The 23,639-nt window shown below is 48.6% G+C and overlaps 1 protein-coding gene across 3 annotated transcripts in view; it reads left to right on the top strand.

Moving 5' to 3' along the window:
• Window positions 1-5,023: 5,023 nt before the first annotated feature.
• RTN4 (reticulon 4) overlaps window positions 5,024-23,639 on the top strand; it is an 83,273-nt gene continuing 64,657 nt past the window's right edge. Inside the window, exon 1 of one of the 3 annotated variants that reach the window (XM_053245967.1) lies at window positions 5,024-5,950. In XM_053245967.1, the coding sequence (XP_053101942.1) occupies window positions 5,413-5,950 (538 nt within the window). In that variant the 5' untranslated portion in view covers window positions 5,024-5,412. The remainder of the gene's footprint in view (window positions 5,951-23,639) is intronic. The other 2 variants (XM_053245973.1, XM_053245979.1) reach the window with 2 other exon arrangements.

Here is a 23,639-nt window from a genome sequence, read left to right as displayed (position 1 = left end):
GCCATTATGGTTGTGGATGAAGGGAGTTGTAGCCGAACAACATCTAGGGAGGGACCCAAGTTTAAGACCCCCTGTGTTAGAGTCTCAAATTAGAGCTTGAGAGATGTGGGTTCAAATCTCCAGTCAGCCATGTAACTCACTGGGTGACCATGAGCACTTTCTCTCTCTCAGCCTAACCTACCTCACAGTGTTGCTACAAGGATAAAATGGAGGGTGGGGAAAAACCAGCATTGGACCTCCTGAACTAATACATGGGATTTCAGCAGGGGAAGATGGCTGCTTCATAGCTACATGGATGGGAATAGTTGGGGGTATGGAACTAGGGGTAGATTACCCCCTTTGAGGTTGGACCAAACACGATGCTCCCAGGAAAATATCTTGGATGAGGGATCCAAAAAGTAGCTGAGTGTGTGCGTGAGTGTGACACGGAGAGAGAGAGAGAACAGCATTCGTAGTAATATCATGGGGGGAGAGGACTGTTCTAAAAGGGGTAAAATATGGACCTCAAAATATAGGTGTGTGGCGGGGAAAGATTCACTTTCATATGTTGCAGAAGTAGGTTGCTTTAAAGATGATGTAGCAGATTAAAGCCTTTGTCTCAGAGCAAGCTCACGTGAGGAAAAGAAATACTGAAACATCCTTGCTGAGCTGCCTGGCTAGGCTTCTCCTAAAACAATTCTGTATGATTGGTAGGTTCAAAATGCTGCTGCCACCACCCTTTTTGTATCAGGAATATGCAAACACACACACACGTTTCTAACACAAAGTCTGACTAAACAAACTTTCCCCTAGACTAAACTTCCCAAAGCCATAAGCCCTGGCTCCTTGCCTTGAACTCACCAAACTCCTGATGAGAATTCAAGCTTCCTGCCCTTCTGTCTTTCAAGGATATGCAGAGTTATTCTCCTGCAGCCAACCTCCACGGCCACATGGTCTTCTCGAGCCTAGCTTCTTCTCTACAAAGTACTTCCTTCTTCCTGGCAACAACTCTCTAGGTCCCACCCACCTGGTGTGCTGATTGGCTGAGCCCTGGAGTTCACCAGTCTGTCAGTTAAGATAGGGTTCTCTTAGAGAGGGAAGGCTGATCCCTATGGATGATTAGGGGGCTTACTATCTGTGAGTAATCTGTGGGGACGGGGGAGAATCCCCCCCCCCAAGAAGTTAGGAGAGAAAGAATCCAATTCATGATATTAATTGAAGCAGGACTTGCCAGTTCCAGGCACCAACTTGCCATGGTGCCTGGACATTTCAGCATGATTCCTGAGCCAGGAGATGGACGGATATGACCAGGAGGAGGAGGGAGCAAGCAATGCAGGGGCAGATTGCTCCCTCTTCCTCCTGGCTGCATCTGCCCACCCACCGCTTAAGCCAGATCTATGTGAGCAGGAGGAGGAGGAAGCAAACTTGCTTGCTCCCCCCTCCTCCTCCTGGTTGTATCTGCCTGGCTCAGGCAGGTGATGGATGGACGTGACCAGGAGCAAGAGAGAGAAAGCAAAGCGGAGCAGGTTGTTCCCTCCTTCTCCTGGTCTTGTCAGTCCATCGCCTGCCTGAGCAAGACAGACACAACCAGGAGGAGGAGTTAGCAAGCAAGGCAGGGAGTCCACCACCACCACCCTGGAAGCCTCCTAGAGCCAAAGAAAACTTGTCAGGGCCTTGGATTAGAGAAAGTCCTGATTTAGGGCATTCTTTCTTTTCTGAAATATATAAACACAACTATAAGCATTTATGACACACCTAACATTTTCCAGGCATGGTACATACGATGCCATTGGCCCTGCCCACAGGCCTCCAGTCTAATAGACATGATATGAAAGGGAAGTGTTGTGGAGGGAAGAGGAAAACAAACCAATTCAGGAAAACAAATACATGGGTACATGGGTTTTAATGTCATGTTTTAACTGAATGGTTTCAGTGGCTTGGACAGTGTCATTGTATGGTATTAATTTCTATTCAGCCTTCCGTTCCAGAAAGCAGCTTGCATAAAAGGTAGAAGAGGAACAATATATTATAAAATACTTACCATCCATTATAATAATAGCTTCTTAAATTTTCGTTACTGGCTCTTATCTCTCTGTAATTACCAGCTATGCAATCGTATAATATTGTATCCACCTTTGTTTATGCAAGCCTTTCCTGCAAAAGCAAACAACGACCTCACCTTTGAAGCCCGGAGGTGGACACCGCATGGAAGAGTCCTTTATTATTCCGAGACTCACTCTGCACATTACAGAGAATGAGGGAGGAAGCCGAAGTGGTAGAATTCTGGACTGTTCCACTTCAGATAGCAGGTGGGGAGTTATATTTTTGAATCTTCTCCCGGGCAAAAAAACATCCTGTATGTTGTAAGCCAGCAAATCAGGGCGAGGTCTGTGCTAAACCTTTCCTCCAGTGTGCTCATTTATTGCATATAGTGAGGGTTGTTGGTGTTGTTTTGCACGGGGAAGCATCCTAAAATGCCACCCACACCTGCAGTCTTGAAGTGGAACAGCCCATAGTTCTACCTCTTCAGTTGTCCACCTCACTAGGTGCAACAATGAGCAGGATAGGCCCACCCTCTGCACAGAGGAGCACACTCTCATATGACCATACCATGCAGCAGGGCTGCTCAGCTTTGGCCCTCCTGCAGATGTTGGCCTACAACTCCCATAATCCCTGGCTATGGGCCACTGTGGCTGGTGATTATGGGAGATGTAGTCCAAAAAAGGCTGGGGGGGGCAAAGTGGAGCAGCCATGCCATACAGGGTCACCAATCCTACCTGCGTCCTACACGATAACCGGCTTAAAGGTCAGTCTGGCCCTTACAAATTTAACCACTCCGGGCAATTGGCGTAGATATGGTGAAGCTTTTGCTGGCTTGCAGTAGAAGTTTCATTTTCCATATTCCATAGTCTTATGTTCTTTTCATATTCAAAATTAAAATTAGCCAGGTAAAACTGAAACAGGACAGGAGAAATACCTAATTAACAGCATGTTATTCTGTTGCACATACAGGAAGTAGACTGTTGTTTCTCTTTACCTTCTAAATATTCTAATATTTGTTTTAATAATGCACATCTATAAATAATAACAAGCAGTGGCTACAAACAAACACTGGATGATAACTAAGAGACACCTCTGTATTTTGTCCCTGTGTACATGTCATTTGTAAATCAAAATGTATATAATTACAGGACTAGGTGCATTCCTGAAAGTTGTTCATTCATTCGGTTAATACACCACCCCTCCAAAAATGGCTCAGGGCAGTTTACAACAAATAAAAACAATTAAAATCAATTAACTGTTAAAATCAAAACTAAATCAAATAAGCAATAGCAATTCTCCTTGGCTAAGTTGTTTAGGGGTATATCACTCAACCGATGGGCTTTAACATTTGAGCAAGGAGGCCTTTAAAGGAGGGACAAATGATGGTTCTAGGGCAGGGGTGGGCAAACTTGGCCCTCCAGAACTACAACTCCCACGATCCCCAGCTATTGTTGAACTACAACTCCCATCATCCCCATCCACTAGGGGTGATGGGATTTGTAGTTCAACAACAGCTGGAGGGCCAAGTTTGCCAAACCCCATTTTAGGGCCTTGTTCAGGGTACTGTGAGAAGGGGGTCTGTGGTGTGGGATTTCAGGCGGAATCCCATCCTGCTCCATTCCATTCCATTCCCCAAGGGCCTGCTAGCAGTAGAGCCTGTCCATTAGGCATGCCTAGGTGGTCGCCTAGGGCACCAAGCTGTGACGGGCGTCACCATGCCCACCTCCTGGCTGCCTTCGCCTCCGGCCCTGCCAACTCACTTGCCTGTAGCCCCTGCTGTCACCTCCTGGCTGCATGCTTGCTTGCTTGCCTAACTGCCATGTCTGCTTCATTCTAAACAAACAAACAAAATTTGGCACCGTCGGACCAAATCTTTGCTAGGCCCACCATGCCCTTCAGAGTGCCCGTGTTATAATGATGTGCCATGATGACATCAAGGTGACATCATGGCCATGATGACATCACTATAATAGGAACATAGGAAGCTGCCTTCTACCAAGTCAGACCACTGGCCCATCTAGCTCAGTATTGTCTATACAGACTGACAGCAGCTTCTTCAAGACTGCAGGCAGGAGTCTCTCTCAGCCCTGTCTTAGAGATGCTGCCAGGGAGGGATCTTGGAGCCTTCTGCATGTAACCATTGCTCCCCTGCCACCGGTCTTCAGAGGCATCCTGCCCTTTAATGCCATCCAAGCTAGTGGCCATCACCACATCCCATGGCAGGAAATTCCATCGATTAGCCGTTGCCTTTTTAAAAAGAGAATCTTGTGCTTTTTAAAGACTAACAGATTTATTGTAGCATAAAACATTCATGGACCAGAGGCCAGTTAATCGGCTACATGACCGTTATCTTCATTTGGGACCAGTATAGCACGGCTAACCTTGGAAGAAGGAGATAGGGGGAAGTTTTTCTTCCTGTCTCACAACACTAGAACCAGGGGTCATCCTACAAAACTGATGTCCAGGAAGTCTAGAACTTTTTAAACATGTAATCTGTGCTGTGAAGCAGCAGCAGAAGGGATATGCCTTCATATGGTGGCTGTGTGGCCTCCCAAGGAACCTGGTGGTGGTGGGCCACTGTGGGAAACAGGATGCTGGCCTAGATAGGCCTTCGGTCAGGCCTGATCCAGCAAGGCTCTTCTTAGGAACTCCTGGGTTGTACGCCTGCATACTGTGCTTTCCAGTCAGTCATCAAAACCAGGAAAGGTGTCCATAGCAGCGGGCATGTGGTCCGAAGGCTTTTCCTGACCCCTCCCTGGCGCTTCCCTCTCCTTTCCACTTCTGACACCCGCCAAGCAGCAACATCCTCGCCCGCCTTCTTTGCTGAATAATAGGGAGGAGGGACGGAGAGAGGAAACCGTGGCGAGACGCGGCGGGGGGGGGCGGTCTTGGCTCCTTCTCTTCTCCATCCTCCCCCTCTCATTGGTGGCTCCCTCCCTTCTTCCCCCTCTCATTGGGCTGCCGGTTGTCTCTCTGCTCTCGGAGTGGGCAAGAGGGGAGACAGCGTGTGAGGCTGGCTTGGCTCAAGTTCTGCCCGCTTCGCTTTGGCTGCAAGTTACGCGCACCAGCAGCAGCCGCGCTCGCTGCCCTACTGTGACTCAACAGGGCGTGGAGGTGGTGGTGCTGGTGGCGGCTGCCCTTTCCCCCGCGACATCATCACACCGGCTCCTCCAGAGGCATCAGCAGTAGCAGCTGCGCAGCCGCCCGCCCTCCCCTTCTTTCTCTCTCTCCTCCTCCCTCCCTCTTTCTCGCCTTTCTTCCCCGCCCGCGCCAGGCAAGCCCCAGCCTTTCCCCCGCTCGCTTCTTCTTTTCGCCTGGCAGTTGTGCGCTCTCATTGTTCCCGCAAACGAGCCCCGGCAAGAAGCGGCGAGCAGCCCCGCCAGAGCAAGCATGGACGACCCAGACCAATCCTCCCTGGTCTCTTCCTCCGCCAGCCCAGCAGCGGGGCAAGAGCGGCGGCAGCCGCCGCCCCGTCAAGGGTACCCCTTCCAGTACCAGTTTGAGAGGGAGCCCGAACAGGAGGAAGACGAAGACGAGGAGGAGGAAGAGGAGGACGATGAGCGGCTGGAAGTGAGGGAGAGGAAGCCCGCCGCCCCCGCCCCGCCTCTGCTGGACCTGGGCGCCTCTGGGGAGCAGCCCCCCGCCCGGCCCCCGCCTGCCCCACAGCCCGTCTGGACCAGCCACCCCATCGTCTCCTCCTCCTCCTCTTCCTCGTCTCCCTTTGCTGCCGCCGCAGAGTTTGCCTCCCCTGAAGAGAAGGACAAGGAGCCGCCCCGCAGCGCCCCGCCGCCGCCACCACCCCCGCACCGGGAGGATCCCCCGGCCCCCGCCGTCCCTCCCCGCAGCGCCCCGCCGCCGCCGCCCAAGAGAGAGGAGCCCCCCGCCGCCGTCGCGCCCAAGAGGGGTGCCGCCGCCTCTGGCTCTCCGGGTGAGTGGGTGAGGCGGGGGGCGGCTTGAGGGGAGCCCCGAGGAATGAGGGGCGTGGTCGGCTTTGTGGTGAAGCGGGTGGAGGGGGGGAGAGGGGAGGGGCTGCGCCGGGAGCCTGGGAGGGGAGCCAGATTAGCTGAGGGAGCGTATGAGGGGAGCCCGGCCGGGGGAAGTGGACCATCCAGCGCCGGGGGGGGGGGAGAGGAAGAGAATGTGGTGAGGGAGGGGCGAATTGGTGCAAGCCCTTGAGGAAAATGGCGGGGAGCGTGTGTGGGAGCGGACAGGAGCGGGACTTCTTTGGAGGGGGGAGAGGTGCTGGTGGAGAGGTGGCGATGGTGCTGGGCAGTCTGCAGCCAATCGGTTTTATTTAGCGGAAGGAGGGAAAGAGGCAGCAGGAGGGGTTGAAGAGGGTGGGGAGGGACAGACTTGGGAGAGGGGCTTCCGTCAGGAATTGGGGGTGGGGGGCGCTCGCTCGCGCGTCAGCTGTCAGTGGGGTGGAGTAGGCAGGAGCAGCGTTGTCCGCTGGAGATGTGCCCGCGTGTCGGAAATGAGTTTCGCAGGCTGTGTGTGAACTAGGAAGCGGGCTTGGGTTGCGGGGTGATGAGAAATGGAAGTCTCTTGGGTGCAGGTGGGCTGCTGTTGGGGAGGAGGGTGAAGCTGGAGGCCGCAGGAGGAGTCGGGGGCTGCTCTGGCGTGGGGGGCGGGTCGTGTTGAGCAGGGGTCCTCCTCATCCTGACTTGCGCTGCCGGGATGCAGTGGCGCGGAGTTGGCGCGTCTCGTGGGTGGCAAGAGAGAGCGCGCAAGGGCCTAGTAGACCTCCTGAAGGGAGTGGCCGGGCTGTGGGGAGTCGCCTCTCCGGTGGAGGCGGGGCGGGGCGGGGGGGACTCCAGAGTTCTCCGCTAGCTAAAGTGAGAGTGGAGAGACGGCGCGGCCGGCGGGGCGTGTAACGAGGCCGGGTGTGACCGTGCAAGGGATGGGATGGATGAGAGGGGAGTGGCGGCGGAGGCTTAGCGGGCGCACGTGGGCTCGGGCCAGCAGTCGGCGGCAGGCAGGGGCTTTTCCAAGCGGGACGTGCCGCTGCGCTGTCTGCTCCCCGGCGCTTCCCGAGAAGCACGGCTGTGTCGGCCATGGTCGTTGTTCTCGTATCTGTCGGGTAACGGGAGGGTTTCCTTTGTGTCTGCAGTCTGTGGCTGCAGCTCCATCCAAGCACATTTCTCCGACGTCCAGGCTGCCGGGTTTCCATTGCTAGCACTGGGGTGGGAAAAGGAGGTTGCTACAGGGACAGTTCCTCTCCGCAAGTGTGTGGTGTGGCGCAGCGGAGAGCGCTGGGGATATTTTGTGCGCGCGCACGGAGGGGGGATAGAGCGAGCCACTCTGCCATTTCCCTTTGACTCTGAGATGCTGTCTGTTCTTGTAGCCCTGAATGGAAGAAACCCTTGCTAGCTTCCACGATGTCGCCCGCTGGGAGGCTCCTCCTTCTGGTTCTTACTTCCTATTTCTTCTTCCCTGCTGCTTCCGCACTTTCCTCCTGTACTACTTTTTCACTCTTTGTTTCTCAGGAGATTGATCTGACCTAGGAAAGTGTTCTCGCTAGTCAGTATTAACCAGGAAGGGATTCAGGGGAGGAAACTCTGTCCCCCCCCCTTCTTTTTTGGCTGCCTAGGGTGGACCGTGGAGCTCAACAGATCTTTTTGTCTGCATGGCTGTCTGGAGCTTCACGCCCCACCAGTCTATTGTCAGGGAGAGCCCGCCTTCTCTTAGCACACACTGGATCAAGGATAGATGAGCGATGGCACTGCTGCTCATACAGCAAGCGGCATTTGGAATGAGCACCTCCCTCCCCCTGTTCTGAGCTAGCGAATTGGACCAGCCTCTTGCCACCGCCCAGCTTTGGCACCAGACAGTCCATTATGCAGATTTTTTGGGGGTGGGGGGAACTTGTCTCCAAAATTCCTATATATCATCAGGCAGGAAATCCAAGGCAGCTAAGCAAAGTTTATAGCATGCCAATAACAATCAAAATACCTACATGATGATAACGTGAGGCTTAAAAGCAGTATGCTGTGTGAAGGAGGCTTGCTTAGCATTGTGTTAGGTGGAATTTAGAACAGAAGAATGGTGCCAAATGAATTGAGTAAGGAGTGGAAACTGTGCAGGAGAAACCGCACTAAATTTCAACTGAGTTTCATGTGGTCTAAAGGATTAAAGAAAGTATCAAACATCTGGGGGGGGGGGCTATGTTGCATTTTCTTGTGTTATCCTCTTCATTTGCAATGCCCTGAATTACACAGATTTAAAAACACTTTGTGACAAAAGTAGCTTTAGTTTTAAAGCATGTACTTTAAATGTACTGCCTGTACTGTATATTTGGGAATAACACATAGTTCAGATCTTTTGTGGTACTCCCAAGAAAGATTGCTTCTGTAGGAATTCTGCTTCTATGGATATTCTCTTATCCATATTGGAATGAAACTTTAATTATCAGGACTTTTAAAATGTGTAACCAGGCACAAAAGTGTAGTTCCTGCCCCTTCCCCTCAGGTTCAGTTCCAAAAGAACATTTGTGGTGTTCAAAAATTCAAGTCATGCAGAAGTTATGTTCAGTTGGGCCTGCTCTACATTGGCCCCCCAGCTGTTTTTAGACTACGACTCCCATAATCCCCAGCCACAGTGGCTAATAACCAGGAATTATGGGAGTTGTAGGCCAACATCTGTAGGAGAGCCAAAGTTGAGCAGGCCTGTGTTAGATGATGTAAGAAGCAACTGATAACAATGGTTTATTTATTTATTTACATTTATATCCTGTTTTTTTCCTCCGAGGAGCTCAGAGCGGTGTACATGGTTAGGCTTATCCTCACAACAACCCTGTGAGGTAGGTTAGGCTGAGAGATACATGACTGGCCCAGAGTCACCCAGTGAGTTTCATGGTTGAATGGGGATTTGAACTTGGGTCTTCCCGGTCCTAGTTCAGCACTCTATCCACTACTACAAGGAAACTGAATAGTCCAGGCTCCTTAAAACTGTATGGAATTTCTCATGGAGGAAAAATGTACCCATTTCTTCTCTTCCTTCTGGAGACACTTCCCACAGACTCCACTGTTACTCCCCACAGAGTCTTCACTCAGCACTCTTCTGCAATTTTGCTGTCAAATTCCCGATTGCAAGGACTTTCTCCCACGCTCTGTAGGCTCCTAAACATCATGGAAAGCAACTGTAAGCAACAAAGAATATGTGCATAGACAAGGGGAATGCACAGATGTGTGCTGTAGTAATGCACACTGTGAGCATGAATTCCATTCATATACCATTGTTCAGTTCCAAATTTCCCTTTAAAGGGGGGAAAAAAAAGCCCTGGTAGTTCTTGATAGAAGTTGGCAGTGAGGTTGTCAGCTGGTAAAACGGTGGTTGTTTTGTGTTTTGTCCTGAACTCATCCTAGTGGAAAAATACAGTGAGATGTAGGTTTTTCTCCACTATGGCTTGGTTTTGACCTTTAAAGGTTTTGACCTTTAAAGGCCTACATGGCTTAGGGGCAGGACACCTGTTGGACTGCATTTGCCCATGCGAATCTGTTAAGGCCCTCCGTTCATTATCTCAGGCCCTGCTTTCAGCCTTGTCATTAGCTGTTATTTGATTGGCAGGGATTACAGCCAGAGCCTTCTCAGTAGTGTCCCTTCAGCTCTGGAATGCCCTCCCCCGAATAGCTTTGCCATGCTCCCTCCCTTATTATTAAGAACAGCCCTGCTGGATCAGGCCCAAGGAAGCCCATCTAGTCCAGCATCCTGTTTCTCACAGTGGCCCACCAGATGCCACTGGAAGCCTATAGGCAGGAGTTGAGGGCGTGCCCTCCCTCCTGCTGTTACTCCCCAGCAACTGGCACTCAGAGGCATCCTGCCTTTGAGGCTGGAGGTGGCCTATAACCCTCCAACTAGTAGCCATTGATAGACCTCTTCTCCATGAAGTTATCCAAACCCCTTTTAAAGCCATCCAGGTTGTTAGCTGTCACCACATCTTGTGGCAGAGAATTCCACAAGTTGATTATGTGTGAAAAAATACTTCCGTTTGCTGGTCCTAAATTTCCTGGCAATCAATTTCATGGGATGACCCCTGGTTCGAGGGGGTCTGATCATTATTGTGAGCAGTATTGCTCTGGAGGGCTGGGATATAAATATTTTAAATAAATAAATATATTTGATAACATATATAATCACTGTCTCAGAAGCGAATGATATTCCAGAGAATCTGAAGTTTAATAATGTACCATTTTAAGCTAGAACAAAGAGGAAGGGGGTGGTAGAAAGGGAACTATATCACTGTAAGATCAAAGCCAGCTTCAAACAGACTTGGTTTTTGTGAAACAAAATTGTCTCAGTTACAAACTTGATGGCCCCCAGCTGAGGAACAAATACAATTTGTTAAAGTGGAATTAACAGGCAAGATAAGTTTGTTTAAAAAAAAAATAAAATACTGACATCTCAAGCAAGTAAGCAGCTTGCTGTAGACTTGTACAGAGCGGTGGAAAAGAAACTAGTCTTGCCAATGGAATCCTACCTGGGTGGGAATGAATGGTGTGGCTGCTTGAAAGAACAGCTGGCTATGAGCAGGCTCCAGTGAAATGTGACTTCGTTTAAGTAGGATGGTTAGGCTACCATTGAATTAAATGGAAACAGTACCTTTTTTGAGTCCTAAGCAGCAATAGCATTTGCTGACCTACTTCTTCAGATTCTCTGGTTTTTTTAAAGGCATGTTTCCAAGAATTGACCGTCCTGCGTATGGATTACAGTGTTACCATCACTGTGCTGTCCCATTAATGACCTCTCTGTTCACTTCAATCTCTGATTGGATGCTGTCTCTTTTTCTTAAACCTAAGCACTTCAGAAATGGAGTTTATAATCTTTCTCTCTCTTCCTCTTCTCTAACATTTCATAACTTTATTTTGTTCTGAGCATTTTTAATGCTGCATTGAGCACTGAAGTTGATAGTGTTGCTATTTCCCCTTCTCCCCAAGTTTGAAACTTTCTTTCAGAAGATGCCACAATCTTTTTCTCTTACTGACTAGTGCAGTGCCTGGTTGGTGGGTCTCTCCATTTATTTTCTCAAGCTTTCTCTGTGATTGGCTCTGCTGCTTGTCTTGTTTCTTCTTCAGGATGCTTTGATCTCTTGTTGCATACTGGCATCTTCTACTGTCCTGCTCATTTCAAACTCATGCTGCTTACTATTAGGTTGATTTCCTATGGACTTGGCTCATGTTTCTCCTCTCTTATTTTCCCCCCTTCCTCATTCATCCATCTGCCACAATTTCTTTTATAAACCCCCAATCCGCCTCCTGTCTTGCATATGTTTTTCTTGCTGTCCCATATCACTAGAATGCCTTCTTCACGACATCCACTTTGCACAGACCATCATCCATCTTCAAGGAGATTCCTCTTTTTGTTCAGGCCTTTCCTATATGATTTGTTTCTGCCTTCTATTCTCCAGATCCTTCCCTTGGGTATCATGCCTCTCTTTAAGAACAGCTCTAAATGGATCAGGCCCAAGGTCTATCTAGTCCAGCATCCTGTTTCACAAAGTGGCCCACCAGATGCCTCTGAGAAGCCTACAGGCAAGAGCAAAGGGCATGCCCTCTCTCTTGCTGTTGCTCCTCTGCAACAGGTATTGGGAGGCATTGTGCCTCTGAGGCTGGAGGTGGCCTACAATCGCCAGACTAGTAGCCATTGATAGACCTGTCCTCCATGAGAAGTCTGTTGGTAGGGACTGTGTTCAACATCTTTAAGGTTCCTTTCTTTCTCTGTGTTTAATAAAAATAAATTGCTACTTTATAAACTGGCAAGTAACTGGTTATCTCTGGCAAGCATGAATTGCCTCCTGATGATGAGGCATGGAAAGTTCATACATTGAAACAGAGTTGATCCTCTCTCTTCTTTTAGGTTGTTGGTGTGCCACAAAGAGCTATACATTATATTATGCTGAATGGGGTCATAGAATTATAGACTGTACCAATTTGGACTGCAGATGGGGTCCAAATATTCTTGAATATTCTTTGAATATTCTCCATTATGTGAAAAGCTCCCTGCATGCAATGCTCTAGCCCATCAGGTAATAAATTGTCCACAAACCTGTTTCCCTGATACTATAGTTTGCTTCATGCAGGGAACTTTTGAAAATGGGCATTAAAAAAGATACCTGTCTGAAGTGATAACAATCCATAATTCTACCACCTCATCCTTTGTATAAATTAAGCAATAATCCCCCCATAACCTAGGTATGTGTAGGCAAATGAACTGGTAACTTTCACAGACTTGGACTGCAATCCTATACATGTTTGCTTTGGAAACAATGGGACTTACTTCTGAGTAAACATGCATAGGATTGCAGTGTCTCAAAAGCTCTGCTGTAGGGTACCTGACACCAATCCTGTCAAAAGTTAAGGGTTTGTGCGCACGATACCAGTAATATGAGAGAATGCAGATTTGTGTGAAAAATCTATCTTCTATCGATGGATCTATTTATTTATTTCTCTTAGACGTACCTGTTGCTAATCCCATGCGTGGCAGCTCTCACAAGAGTTTGCGAGCGGAAGCACTGTGGTGATTGGGCAGTGGGGGTTCCATATGCAGATAGGGAGGAGGAGCCTGTGGCACTGTGGTGACTGGGCAGTGGGGATTCCATATGCAAATAGGGAGGAGAAGCCTGTGATGGTAAAGGTCAGTTGGAATGCAACTGTTACTGGTCGGAAGATGTTCTTGATTGTAGAAGAGAGGAGATTACACACACACACACACACACACACACACACACACACACACACACGGATAACAGGCAGGGGTCTGTGAAGAGAGGGGTTGTGAGGGAGGAAAGAGAAGGAGAAGGAGGCTGTCGTGTGAATTAGATGGGGAAGCAAGATGAACAAGATCTGTTAACTCAGGGAGGGACAGAGAGAGAGAGAGAGAGAAAGAAAAGGGGAAGAAAGACAGAAGGGAAGATCGAGTGGAGGAGAGAGAGGGAAAGAGAAGGGAAGGGAAGAGAGAAAGAAAGAAGGGCGAGGGATGGTCCTGAACTTGTCAGTGGCCTGAGGGGAACGAGAGCAGCCATCACGGTGCTTAGTGGCAGCAAGGAAGGGCCCAGTCAAGCACTGCTGCTGTTTGGGGCTACCGAGGCCATTAGCGGATGGAAGGAGGCAGGCAGGGGATGGGCCCGGGCTTGTCAGTGGCCTGAGGGGATCGAGTGGCCATGGCGGCAGTGAGGAATAGTGATGTGCATGGTCCGGAGCAGTCCGGACCAGCACCAAAGGGGAGCCTATCTTTTAGGGCGGGGAGGGCTTGTTTACCCCTCCCGCGCCTCTTTGCCCCCGCCAGTGGCCATAATCTACTGTAAAATTGGGGCGCTGGAAACCAGCCACCCGAGCCGCCGCCGCTTCCGCCGCCCCCCCCCGCGAGCAGATTAGAGAAAAAAAAGGCTACTGCCTACAAGGAAAGGCTACTGCCGCCCTGCCGCCCCCCCACCCGCCACCCCGCCACGAGTGCTCACCAAGTTAGAAGAACTTAGAGAGGAGCTCGCGAACAGAGCTCCTCTCTTATCGAAGCCTCCGGCCAAACCGGGGCCTTGGGCGCGTGCGCACGCGCGCTAGAGCTCTTTATCCTATAGAGCTTTTGCCGGAGGCCCGGTCTACCCGCCGGGAGGAAGCCGGGTAGACCGGGCCTCCGGCGATCGGAGGCCCGGTCTACCCGGCTTCTTCCCGGCGGGTAGACCAGGCCTCCGGCAAAAGCTCTATAGGATAAAGAGCTCTAGCGCGCGTGCGCACGCGCCCAAGGCCCCGGTTAGGCCGGAGGCTTTGATAAGAGAGGAACTCTGTTCGCGAGCTCCTCTCTAAGTTCTTCTAACTTGGTGAGCACTCGTGGCGGGGGTGGCGGGCGGGGGGGGGGGCGGCAGTAGCCTTTCCTTGTAGGCAGTAGCCTTTTTTTCTCTAATCTGCTCGTGGGGGGGGGGGGGCGCGGCGGAAGCGGGGGTGGCTGGTTTCCAGCGCCCCAATCTTACAGTAGATTACGGCCACTGGCGGGGGCAAAGAGGCGCGGGAGGGGTAAGCAAGCCCTCCCGCCCTTAAAGCAATACCCCCCCACCCGGACCAACCAGGGCAGAACCGGTCCGGCAGTTCAGCCATTCTATAGAATGGCCGCCGGACTGGTTCGGACACACCCCTAGTGAGGAAGGACCCGGTAAACTGCTGCTCCTGCTCCTGTGAGGAGGAGCAAGGCTTGGGTGAGGGTGGGGAGGTCTCTGGGGATGGGGGGCTGCAGCTTGGACAACAGGTGCCAGCAATGCTGCAGCCGTGACCAAGAGGGGTGAGGGGTGTGGAGAAAGGGATGGAGGAGTGACCAAGAGGGTTGAGGGGGATGGAAGCAACCGGATTGAGGAAGAGCAGCAGGAGTGTGGCTCAGGTGAGAGATCTCTGTGAGGGGGACAGTGGCAGGGGGTGAGGGGAGCACTCAAGTACTAGCGCGCAGGTGCTCTGCGCAGGTTAAGCTAGTCTATTCTTATTTCTATAGTCACTAAGTAACAATTGCCTGCAGACACCCTTGATATCTAAAACATTAATATGACAGATGTGCCACAGATTCACTTAAAACATGAACAGAACACTGAGATGTTGAAATGTTTATTGCTAAATATATCTAGTTCCTGTTTGACATGAGCAAGAATGGTAAGGTAGGCGTTGCTTTCTCCAGTAGCAGATTGCCAGATATTGCAAGCAAGCTCAGTTTGTGTGTGACTGAGAGAACTGGTTCAGATGTACTCAACTGGTTGCGATTTTTCCTCAGAGACCTTTGTCTGTATTGGCGTTCCTCATGAGCAAAGTGATGTCTGCATTCCTCTCCTCTGTGTCCCAGTTCAGTCATGAGGAGTGAGAGTGAGGAAGCTGATGCTGGCATGTTGCATGGTTGGACTGATGCATTAATGGAGGAGGGATGTTGAAAGGTTGCTCTCCACATACGGATTGCCGGAATGGTCCAGCATGGCTTGAGCAGCAACTGCTAGGGATGTGCATGGAACCAGCGATGGCCGGTTCGTAGTGCACGTTAGATCGGAAGTGCCCGATGTGTGCACTTCTGGTCTAATGCGCACTGGGGTGGCAAGGAGGTACGCTGCCACCCCGTGGGACCATTTTTAAGCACAGTGTCAGTGGGGAAAACATAGTAGGCTGGGAATGCCCTCTCCAATCCTTAAAGGGATTCGAACTGGTTCGAATGCCAGTTTCCGAACTGGTTTGTTATTCTAGGAATAGAACTTGGAACCGGTTTGGCATTCTAGGAATAGAACTCTGAACTGGTTTGTGCACATTCCTAGCAACCACAGTGGGCAAGTACATCTGAAGCATCCCGTAGCCTTGAGTTCTTTTTCTACACTAAAAGCTGGTGCTGGAATGGTGGCATCCTGATGAGGACAGTCTCTTGGAGCTGATAGTGTATCCTCATTTTTAGTTTATCCTCATTTTGTTTGGTTTGCATTATAATAGGAAGCAAGAGATTTAAGTCCAGGCTCTAATTACCTATGTAGAGGTATGCTAAGAGGATACATTTATCAAATGAGCCCCTTCAGAGCTGACTCTGCTATGTGTAAACAGTGTCAGGTGCATTTTTGTTTCTAATTGCATGCTTGAGGCTTCAGTGCATTCTTTTGACCTTGGCATATCACTTCCTAGTGTGTAACTAAGCTCTTGCTTTGAAAACAGTGTGTCCAGCCGTGACCTAAAAAACCAAACAAGTCTCACATCCTGCCATCTTCATACACTGTGAAATTCCAGCCAATCTTCTTTTTTTGCATAATTTTGCCATCAGCCAGGATATCATGGCAATAATTGAGGGAATGGTAGGGAGTTCATCAAACCACCTAATGGCGCAGCAGGGAAGTAACTTGCCTAGGGAGCAAGAGGTTGCTGGTTCGAATCTCCTCTGATATGTTTCCCAGACTGTGGGAAACATCTATATCGGGCAGCAGTGATATAGGAAAATGCCGAAAGGCATCATCTCATACTGCGGGAGGAGGCAATGGTAAACACCTCCTGTATTCTACCAAAGAAAAACCACAGGGCTCTGTGGTTGCCAGGAGTCAGCGCCGACTCCACGGCACAACTTTACCTTTAGGGAGTTTATCGCACAAAGGATCAATGCTTAACAGCAGTGAGAGGGGAACCAGGTACAGCAACAACAAATACTTATATATCGCTTTTCAACAAAAGTTTCCAAAGCAGTTTATATAGAAAAATAATAAATACATAAGATGGATCCCTGTCCCCAAAGGACTCACAATCCAAAAAGAAACATAAGATAGACACCACTGGAGGTACGTGTGGCAACAGTCACAAGTTCAAGCCTTTATTTCGGTCTATGTCCAGAATAACAGCAAAATAAACAAGAAACAACTAAGACAATCTACTCCTAAAAAGTAATAGGGGATCTCTATAAAATCACTTAAACATAATACAGTGAGTAGAGCAAGCTAAAAGTTAAGACTATGAGCAGAAACTATATAATATTAATCAACACTAAGGTCAGAATGATACTGAGTATAAAGGTGGCAAGATACCAAAATTATGTGCCTGATACAGAATAATGTTTGATCTCATACAACCAGTGGATGCAACATACATACCTAGAGGTGTTAAAATGTTTATTTCTTATTAAACTCCTAATGAATTTTGCTAGCTATTAAGCAAAACTTGGCTACATTATAGGATCTAAAACCATTCTGATCTATTAAAAGGTTAAGATTAAAAACCAAACCAAACCAGAACAGCCTGGATATGAGCTAATATATGGGGAGATAAGTTTATGCCAAGGCTCCTGGCGACCACAGAGCCATGTGGTTTTCTTGGTAGAATACAGGAGGGGTTACCATTGCCTCACACAGTATGAGATGATGCCTTTCAGCACCTTCCTGTATCGCTACTGCCAGATATAGGTGTTTCTTATAGTCTGGGAAACATACCGGCGGGGATTCAAACTGACAGTCTCTTGCTCCCTAGGCAAGTTCCCTCCCTGGCAGCATCTCCAAGATAGGGCTGAGAGAGATTCCTGCCTGCAACCTTGGAGAAGCCGCTGCCAGTCTGTGTCGACAATAGTGAGCTAGTTGGACCTATGGTCTAACTCAGTATATGGCAGCTTCCTATGAGTAAATTCCTCCGTGTTCTGTGAATTCCTTCCAAGATTACTCTGGGTCTCAACAGGGCTTTGTTTCCTTTTAAGGGGTCCTTTTAATAGGCCCTGGGAAAGGAACAGTGCTGTGCAAAGGTGAGTGCAGTGGGAATGGTCACCTCTGCATGTTGCCGGGGGCACTGCAGAGTATTCAGCTTTAGCCAAAGCTTTGCACAGGCTTACCAGGGAGTTGCACCTATAGTCTGCTACTGAGACTGCTGTGCCCCTCAGTCCCAGCCCAGCCAGCCAGTCTAAGAAGAATACTGTGGAAGACCATATGGAAGGTTGCTGAGCGAGGTCTAGAGCCCCTGGTGGCGCAGTGGTAAAACTGCCGCCCTGTAACCAGAAGGTTACAAGTTCGATACTGACCAAGGGGCTCAAGGTTGACTCAGCCTTCCATCCTTCTGAGGTCAGTAAAATGAGTACCCAGAATGTTGGGGGCAATATGCTAAATCATTGTAAACCGCTTAGAGAGCTCTGGCTATAGAGCGGTATATAAATGTAAGTGCTATTGCTAATGCTATTGCTAGGGGAGCCAACAGGAATGCATTTTCCTCTATCTAGCTCCCCCTGTAGGTCATCAACCAAGGTGACCAAGGAAGTTCCAATCCTAAAGCCAGGTCGGAATCCCGACTGATACAGATTTAGATGATTCTAGTTATCCAGTTGCATCTAGGGCTTTAGTTGCCATTTTTTGCAGTACTGATGTCACTATGTCATGAGTGCTTCAACAGGCTAATAAAATATTTCAGGGTTTGGCAAGCTGGGCACTCCAGCTGTTGAACTACAATTCCCATTACCCCCAGCCATTTGTGGAGTGCCAGGCTTGCCTACCCATGAAACATAGCCTGTCTGAGGTCCTTTTCCATGATCAGTTTGAAAGATGGTCTCTTAATCTGTGATGAGAAGCCATGCCCTCCAATGAGACTAGCAGTATCGGAATTTCAGCTTATATAGCTGTCTGGGAAGCTGATTTGTTGTACTTCAGAACATGCTGGAAACTTCTCCACGAAAACTAAAATGCCTGTTGGATGCCAAAGAGTCATGTGCCTTTGCAGAAGAAATGTGCATCAGCTGTGGTGTGGAATTACTACATGCATCACTAGCATCATCATTCTTTACTCAGGGTTCTTGGAACATTTCACATACATTAATTCAGCAATTCTTGCAACACCCTTGAAAGATGGGCCGATGGAAGTATTCCCACACTGCAGATGTAAAAGATGTGTTGCCAGTAAAGTTGCCAGTGATTTAGGGTGGGGCTGGGCTGAACCGAGTTGACACTTGAGCCAGCTACTTCCAGCTCATGTGGTTAACCATTATACAATACCAACTCCTTAAATTATTGTAATTGTTATAAGATTACATTCTAGAGGAATAGCCATGCAGTGTTACTGTAGCAGCAAGAAAGAGTCCAATTCTATTGTGGCAAGAGCTTGCTTTATCAAATGTGGGAAGCACATATCAGGCAGCTTGACTAACAAGCAGAAGGTTGCCGGTTCGAATCCCCGCTGGTACTATATCGGGCAGCAGCGATCTAGGAAGATGCTGAAAGGCATCATCTCATACTGTGTAGGAGGAGGCAATGGGAAACCCCTCCTGTATTCTACCAAAGAAAACCACAGGGCTCTGTGGGCGCCAGGAGTCGAAATCGACTTGATGGCACACTTTACTTACTTTAAAGTAAATAGTAAGAATTTCATGCAGCTGATGAGATATGCTGTCGCCTATGAACAGGGATCAAAGAACGTTGGCTCAGTTCACCTGCCAGACAACAACATATTTTACTCATTGGATATTTCCTTGAGCTATTTTGGTGTGTTACTTGACAGGATTTTTTTTCACTCGTCAGGCATCATTTTTCACTCTTCACAGACTAGTAGACTAGTGGATTTCCTGAGCCCTGCCTATGAACACCTATGCTGCCACAATAAACTTGCTATCCTTTAAGGTACCTCAAGACTCTTCCCAATATTTCGGAATGTTAAAATAGCCAGGATAGGTGTGGCTCTCCATTCCATTATACATGGGCTGGTCTACACCCAGTCTGTGTGGGCTGACCTGTTTCATGCCTGTTTTCCACTTAGTACCCCAAAAGGGATCTTCTGATAACTTTTATTTTGGAGAAGGGCCAATTTCTGGGGTGTTGGATGCAAGGAGGACAGGAATGGCTATGGGAAGAAGGATTACATGGCTGAGAGAAATGTCTAGAAGTCCTTTCCAGTGAATTACCCACACAGGCTTATCTCCTGTTGCACCCAGCATCTGTTGGAGGTTTAGTCAAGAGTCCCAGACATGCTTAAGTCCTATCACTTCCATTTGGACTTTGATTTTATCTGGATCGTGTCCATTGCCTTTAAGCTATGGGCAGGTTTGGACGATCTCCAGGAAGTCCGTTTCTCACAGAGTGTGGGCTCTCAGCGGGCATGTTTGAACCTGCCAAAGTCCAGTCCCCAAGGCTTACACCTGACATTCTCTGCCCAGCTGCAAATGTAGATTACAGGTGGGTGTCGAATGTTGGGCAAATGTCAGGCGGAAGACTCGGGAACTGGTCTCTGGTGGGTTTGGAGAATACTCCCACTGGGAGTTGGCACTTGCTGGGAACCTGAACATTCCCGTTGATTATGTGAACCCTCCTTATCTCTCCCTGCCCTTTGAGGTCTGCAGTGTTAGGAGTCTGTCTTCCACATTGTATCCATACGTTACATTGTGTGCCCAACTCAACACCACTTTTCTGTTTTTTATTAACTCAAGATCCATATTACTGCACTGACAGCAAGAAAAGCAATCTCTATTTCCAGATCTTTCTTCTAACCCCTCCCCCACAACTCTGTACACTCCTTCCATCTGTCTGTGTCTTCTCTCTTTCCCTACCCCCTTACCTCTATTCCTCCTTGCTGAGTTCATTGGCAAGAGCACACATACTTTCAGCGCACAAGGCTCTCGCTCTCCCAGCAATTATGGGTTTTGCCTTGAATGCAGGTGGCCATACAGCATGGCTGGCTGGCTGCAATTGGCTGGAGAATAGGCTGCCCCTCTTGAATCCAGGCAGTGGAAGAAGAATGCAGATGGAATGATGCAGGCATTCTGCCATCTGACCTCCTACTCTGGGCTTTGGCGGGCCTTAGGTGTTCAGACAGGGAAAGAACTGCAAGGAGCGGATCTTTGAAATTACTCTAGTGCACCACAAATAGACAGTGAGGAGGCTGCAGCTTCTTTTGTGCAGGCCTGGTTATAGTCACGACCATGTATATTTAATGCAAGATCACTTAGGTTTTCAGCTTGATAGCATTGCAAGGGTGGGGTGATTCTAGGAGATTGCTTTTGGGAAGTTTTAAAAAAATGGCTTCAACCCTTGCCTGTCTATTTGCTTGTTTTGAACTGTATGCAAGTCTAATGAGGCAATTATGTATTTATTTTTACAGGTTATGATTCCAGTTCAGAATGTTAGTACAAGTGGCAGTATGTTGGGGACAGATATTAAATCATTAGCTGCTTTTCTCAGCCATAATGAGCTTGATTTAACGAATGTTTAGTCATTATGGAGGGGGGGATCAGTAGCTGTAAACACTAATTGTTTATGATAGCAATGAATGAAACATCTGGGAATGAAAGGATGCAGTTATTGCACAGATTTCCTTTTGAGGTCTATTTATCTGTTGAATTTGCATCTGATAGAAGTTGGGGGATTTTGTAATGAATTTGTAGTTATGACAGAATAGCTGCCAGTAAACACTCTTCAGTGGTCTTACTTTATGATCTAATTACAGAGAGACCTGCGGTGCTCATTCTGATGCTTCTGGGCTGACATTATGAATGTGGGTACCATCCCACTCTGAGGGTGAGGACAGGCCAGGGTATGAAGGATTTTGCTTGCCAAGGGCCTTAGGGCCAGGTATCCAGAAATCTAGGCTTAGCTCACTAACCAACTATTTGTGGTTGCCACCAGTCCCCTCTTTCCTCTGATTCCTTCCTGACACTCAGGCAAAGAAGTGGGTCTTCTGTCACTTGCACTGGCATTTGGAGATGGTAGGAAACAGCGGGAGCCCTCTCCTCCTGCTCAGAAAGGATTCCTGTTGTTTCTTACCTTCTCGAAAATGGCAGTGGAAATGAGCCTTCTGGGGAGAAGATCTGTGTGCTGCTGAATGGATTTGTAGATGCCTGCTCAGGGCATGGAAAGTGAAGGAGGCCCTTGCTTCTCCCAGTAGGGCATGCAGTGTCCAGAACCTACAAGTGTGCTCTTGCCAGGAGCAGATGTAAATGCTGCATGTGGTGGGCTAGAGCTTGTTTCCTCAAGAGGAGGAGTTACTGGCAAGCTGGGCACCCAGCAGTCTGGATGTGGGCAGAGAGGAAGGAATAGGCTAGGATGGCCAATTCTTCCACTCCCCTCTCGTGCCTCTTGGCAGCTGCAGTCTTTCGGTGGGGGCCAATTTTACACACCCACTTGCTAGGAAAGTGTACCTCATTTAATCTCGAGTGGCAAGTGCAGTGGTGGGACAGGAGGCATCGTCAGCCCCTATTCACCTGAGCACGGAGCCTTCAAGCCATGGCCTCTGTGCCCCAGGATTGCACCCCGGGTGACAAATTGGCATGTGTGCTAGGAAACACAGTTCAAACGGGTCATAGGAAGGAAGGGTGTGTGTGTGTATGTGTGTGTTTTCACATTGCTTGACAAATCTCAGGCACCAGGAAGCCATGGCACTTTTAAATTTAACAGCAGTGCCTAGACTAAGATATTCAGAGGTAGAGTTAATTTAACAGAGAAATAATTTATTTGTCCCAGGCAGTCCTGTTTTCAGCCCCTGCTAACTGAGCAAAGAGGCACTTTTTAAAGTGGTGATTCTCTTATATTTAGCAAGGGGAGAGCAACTGGCCCTATCCAACCCCAGCACAGTATCCCTCCAGTGGCTGTTGCTGGTGTCTTATGTTTCTTTCTAGATGGTGAGCCCTTTGGGGACAGGGAGCCATCTTATCTTATCTTATCTTTTTTATTTATTTATCTTTTTATTTCTCTATGTAAACCACTTTGGAAACTTCTGTTGAAAAGCAGTATATAAATATTTGTTTAGTTAGTTAGTTAGTTAATTAACATATTTCTGTACCGCCCAAAACTCAGTTTCTGGGCAGTTCACAACAACATTTGTTGTTGTTTTCGTTTCTAGGTACATTGCTTGTAAAGGAGAAAAAGAAAATGACTTACCCTCCCCCTCCACAGTGTCCATTACAAAGTCTGGTGGTTTTGTCAAGTGTTCATTGGCTAGTTCCTGAATCCAAAGAGATTTTGTCAAGGCCTGTTGTAATACTTATTTAGAAGTAGAACAGTCAGTGCTATTGATGATCCTTGAGATTCACTGTAAGTGGTAATCAACTTAAATTCTAGTTCTTCTCTGGAATGGTCGAGGATAATCACAGAACTTCATGAACTTGGAAACTCTTCCTTAAGGGCCTGCTCTTGCCTGCAGTGTTTCTCTTTTAGCCTTAGATGATGACTTAGTTACAGAAATAAGGAACCTTGGGGGTAAATCAGGTTTGTTCCCATTATCACTCTTTTGCCAACTCCTCCATTTCCTTATTGGTGTTTCTGACATGCTTGCTTTCTGTGTGCACAACTTCTGCACTTGTGAGCATTCAAGCATGTGATTCCCTCCAGCACTTACGTGGTACAGTTCAAGTGGTGGGGTGCATTGGAACATAGGAGGCTGCCTTATTGAGTCAGACCATTGGTCCATCTAGCTCAGTATTGTCTGCATGAACTGGCAGCAGCTTCTCCAAGGTTGCAGGCAGGAGGCTCTCTCAGCTCTATCTGGAGATGCCAGGGAGGGAACTTGGAACCTTCTGCATTAAAGCAGGCAGGTGCCCTTCGCAGAGTGGCCCCATCCCCTAGAGGGAATATCTTACAGTGCTCACACATGTAGTTGCCCATTCAAATGTGAACCAGGGCTGACCCTGCTTAGCCAAGATGACAATTCATGCTTACTATGCCAGTCACCTTAAGTGGTGCAGCGGGGAACTGCTTGACTAACAAGCAGAAGGTTGCCGGTTCGAATCCCTGCTGGTACTATATTGGGCAGCAGCGATATAGGAAGATGCTGAAAGGCATCATCTCATACTGTGTGGGAAGAGGCAATGGCAAACCCCTCCTGTATTCTACCAAAGAAAACCACAGGGCTCTGTGGGCACCAGCAGTGGTGGATTAACAGAGAGGCAGAACAGGTATTTGCCTATGGCAGCAAAATTTGAGGAGCAGCAAATTTTGCCCCTCCTCGAATTTTGATGCCCCTCTCTGTGGGCAGCAGCTGCTGCAGAAAGGGTAGAGTGGGAGAGGAGGAAGTCCCGCCGCCTTAACCTTATTTTTTAAAAAGATAAACCTTTTTTGTTTAAGGTAAAATGGCAGCAAAAGCCTTTTTGCCTATGGGTGGCAAAAAGCTTAATCCGCCCCTGGGTACCAGGAGTCGAAATCGACTTGATGGCACACCTTACTACAGGGCCAGCTCTCTGTGGGA

This window comes from Hemicordylus capensis, chromosome 1 (genome assembly GCF_027244095.1).
Source record: "Hemicordylus capensis ecotype Gifberg chromosome 1, rHemCap1.1.pri, whole genome shotgun sequence".
NCBI lineage: Eukaryota > Metazoa > Chordata > Lepidosauria > Squamata > Cordylidae > Hemicordylus > Hemicordylus capensis.
The sequence above is the reverse complement of the archived record's forward strand: the minus strand, read 5'-3'. Positions and strand labels throughout refer to the sequence as shown.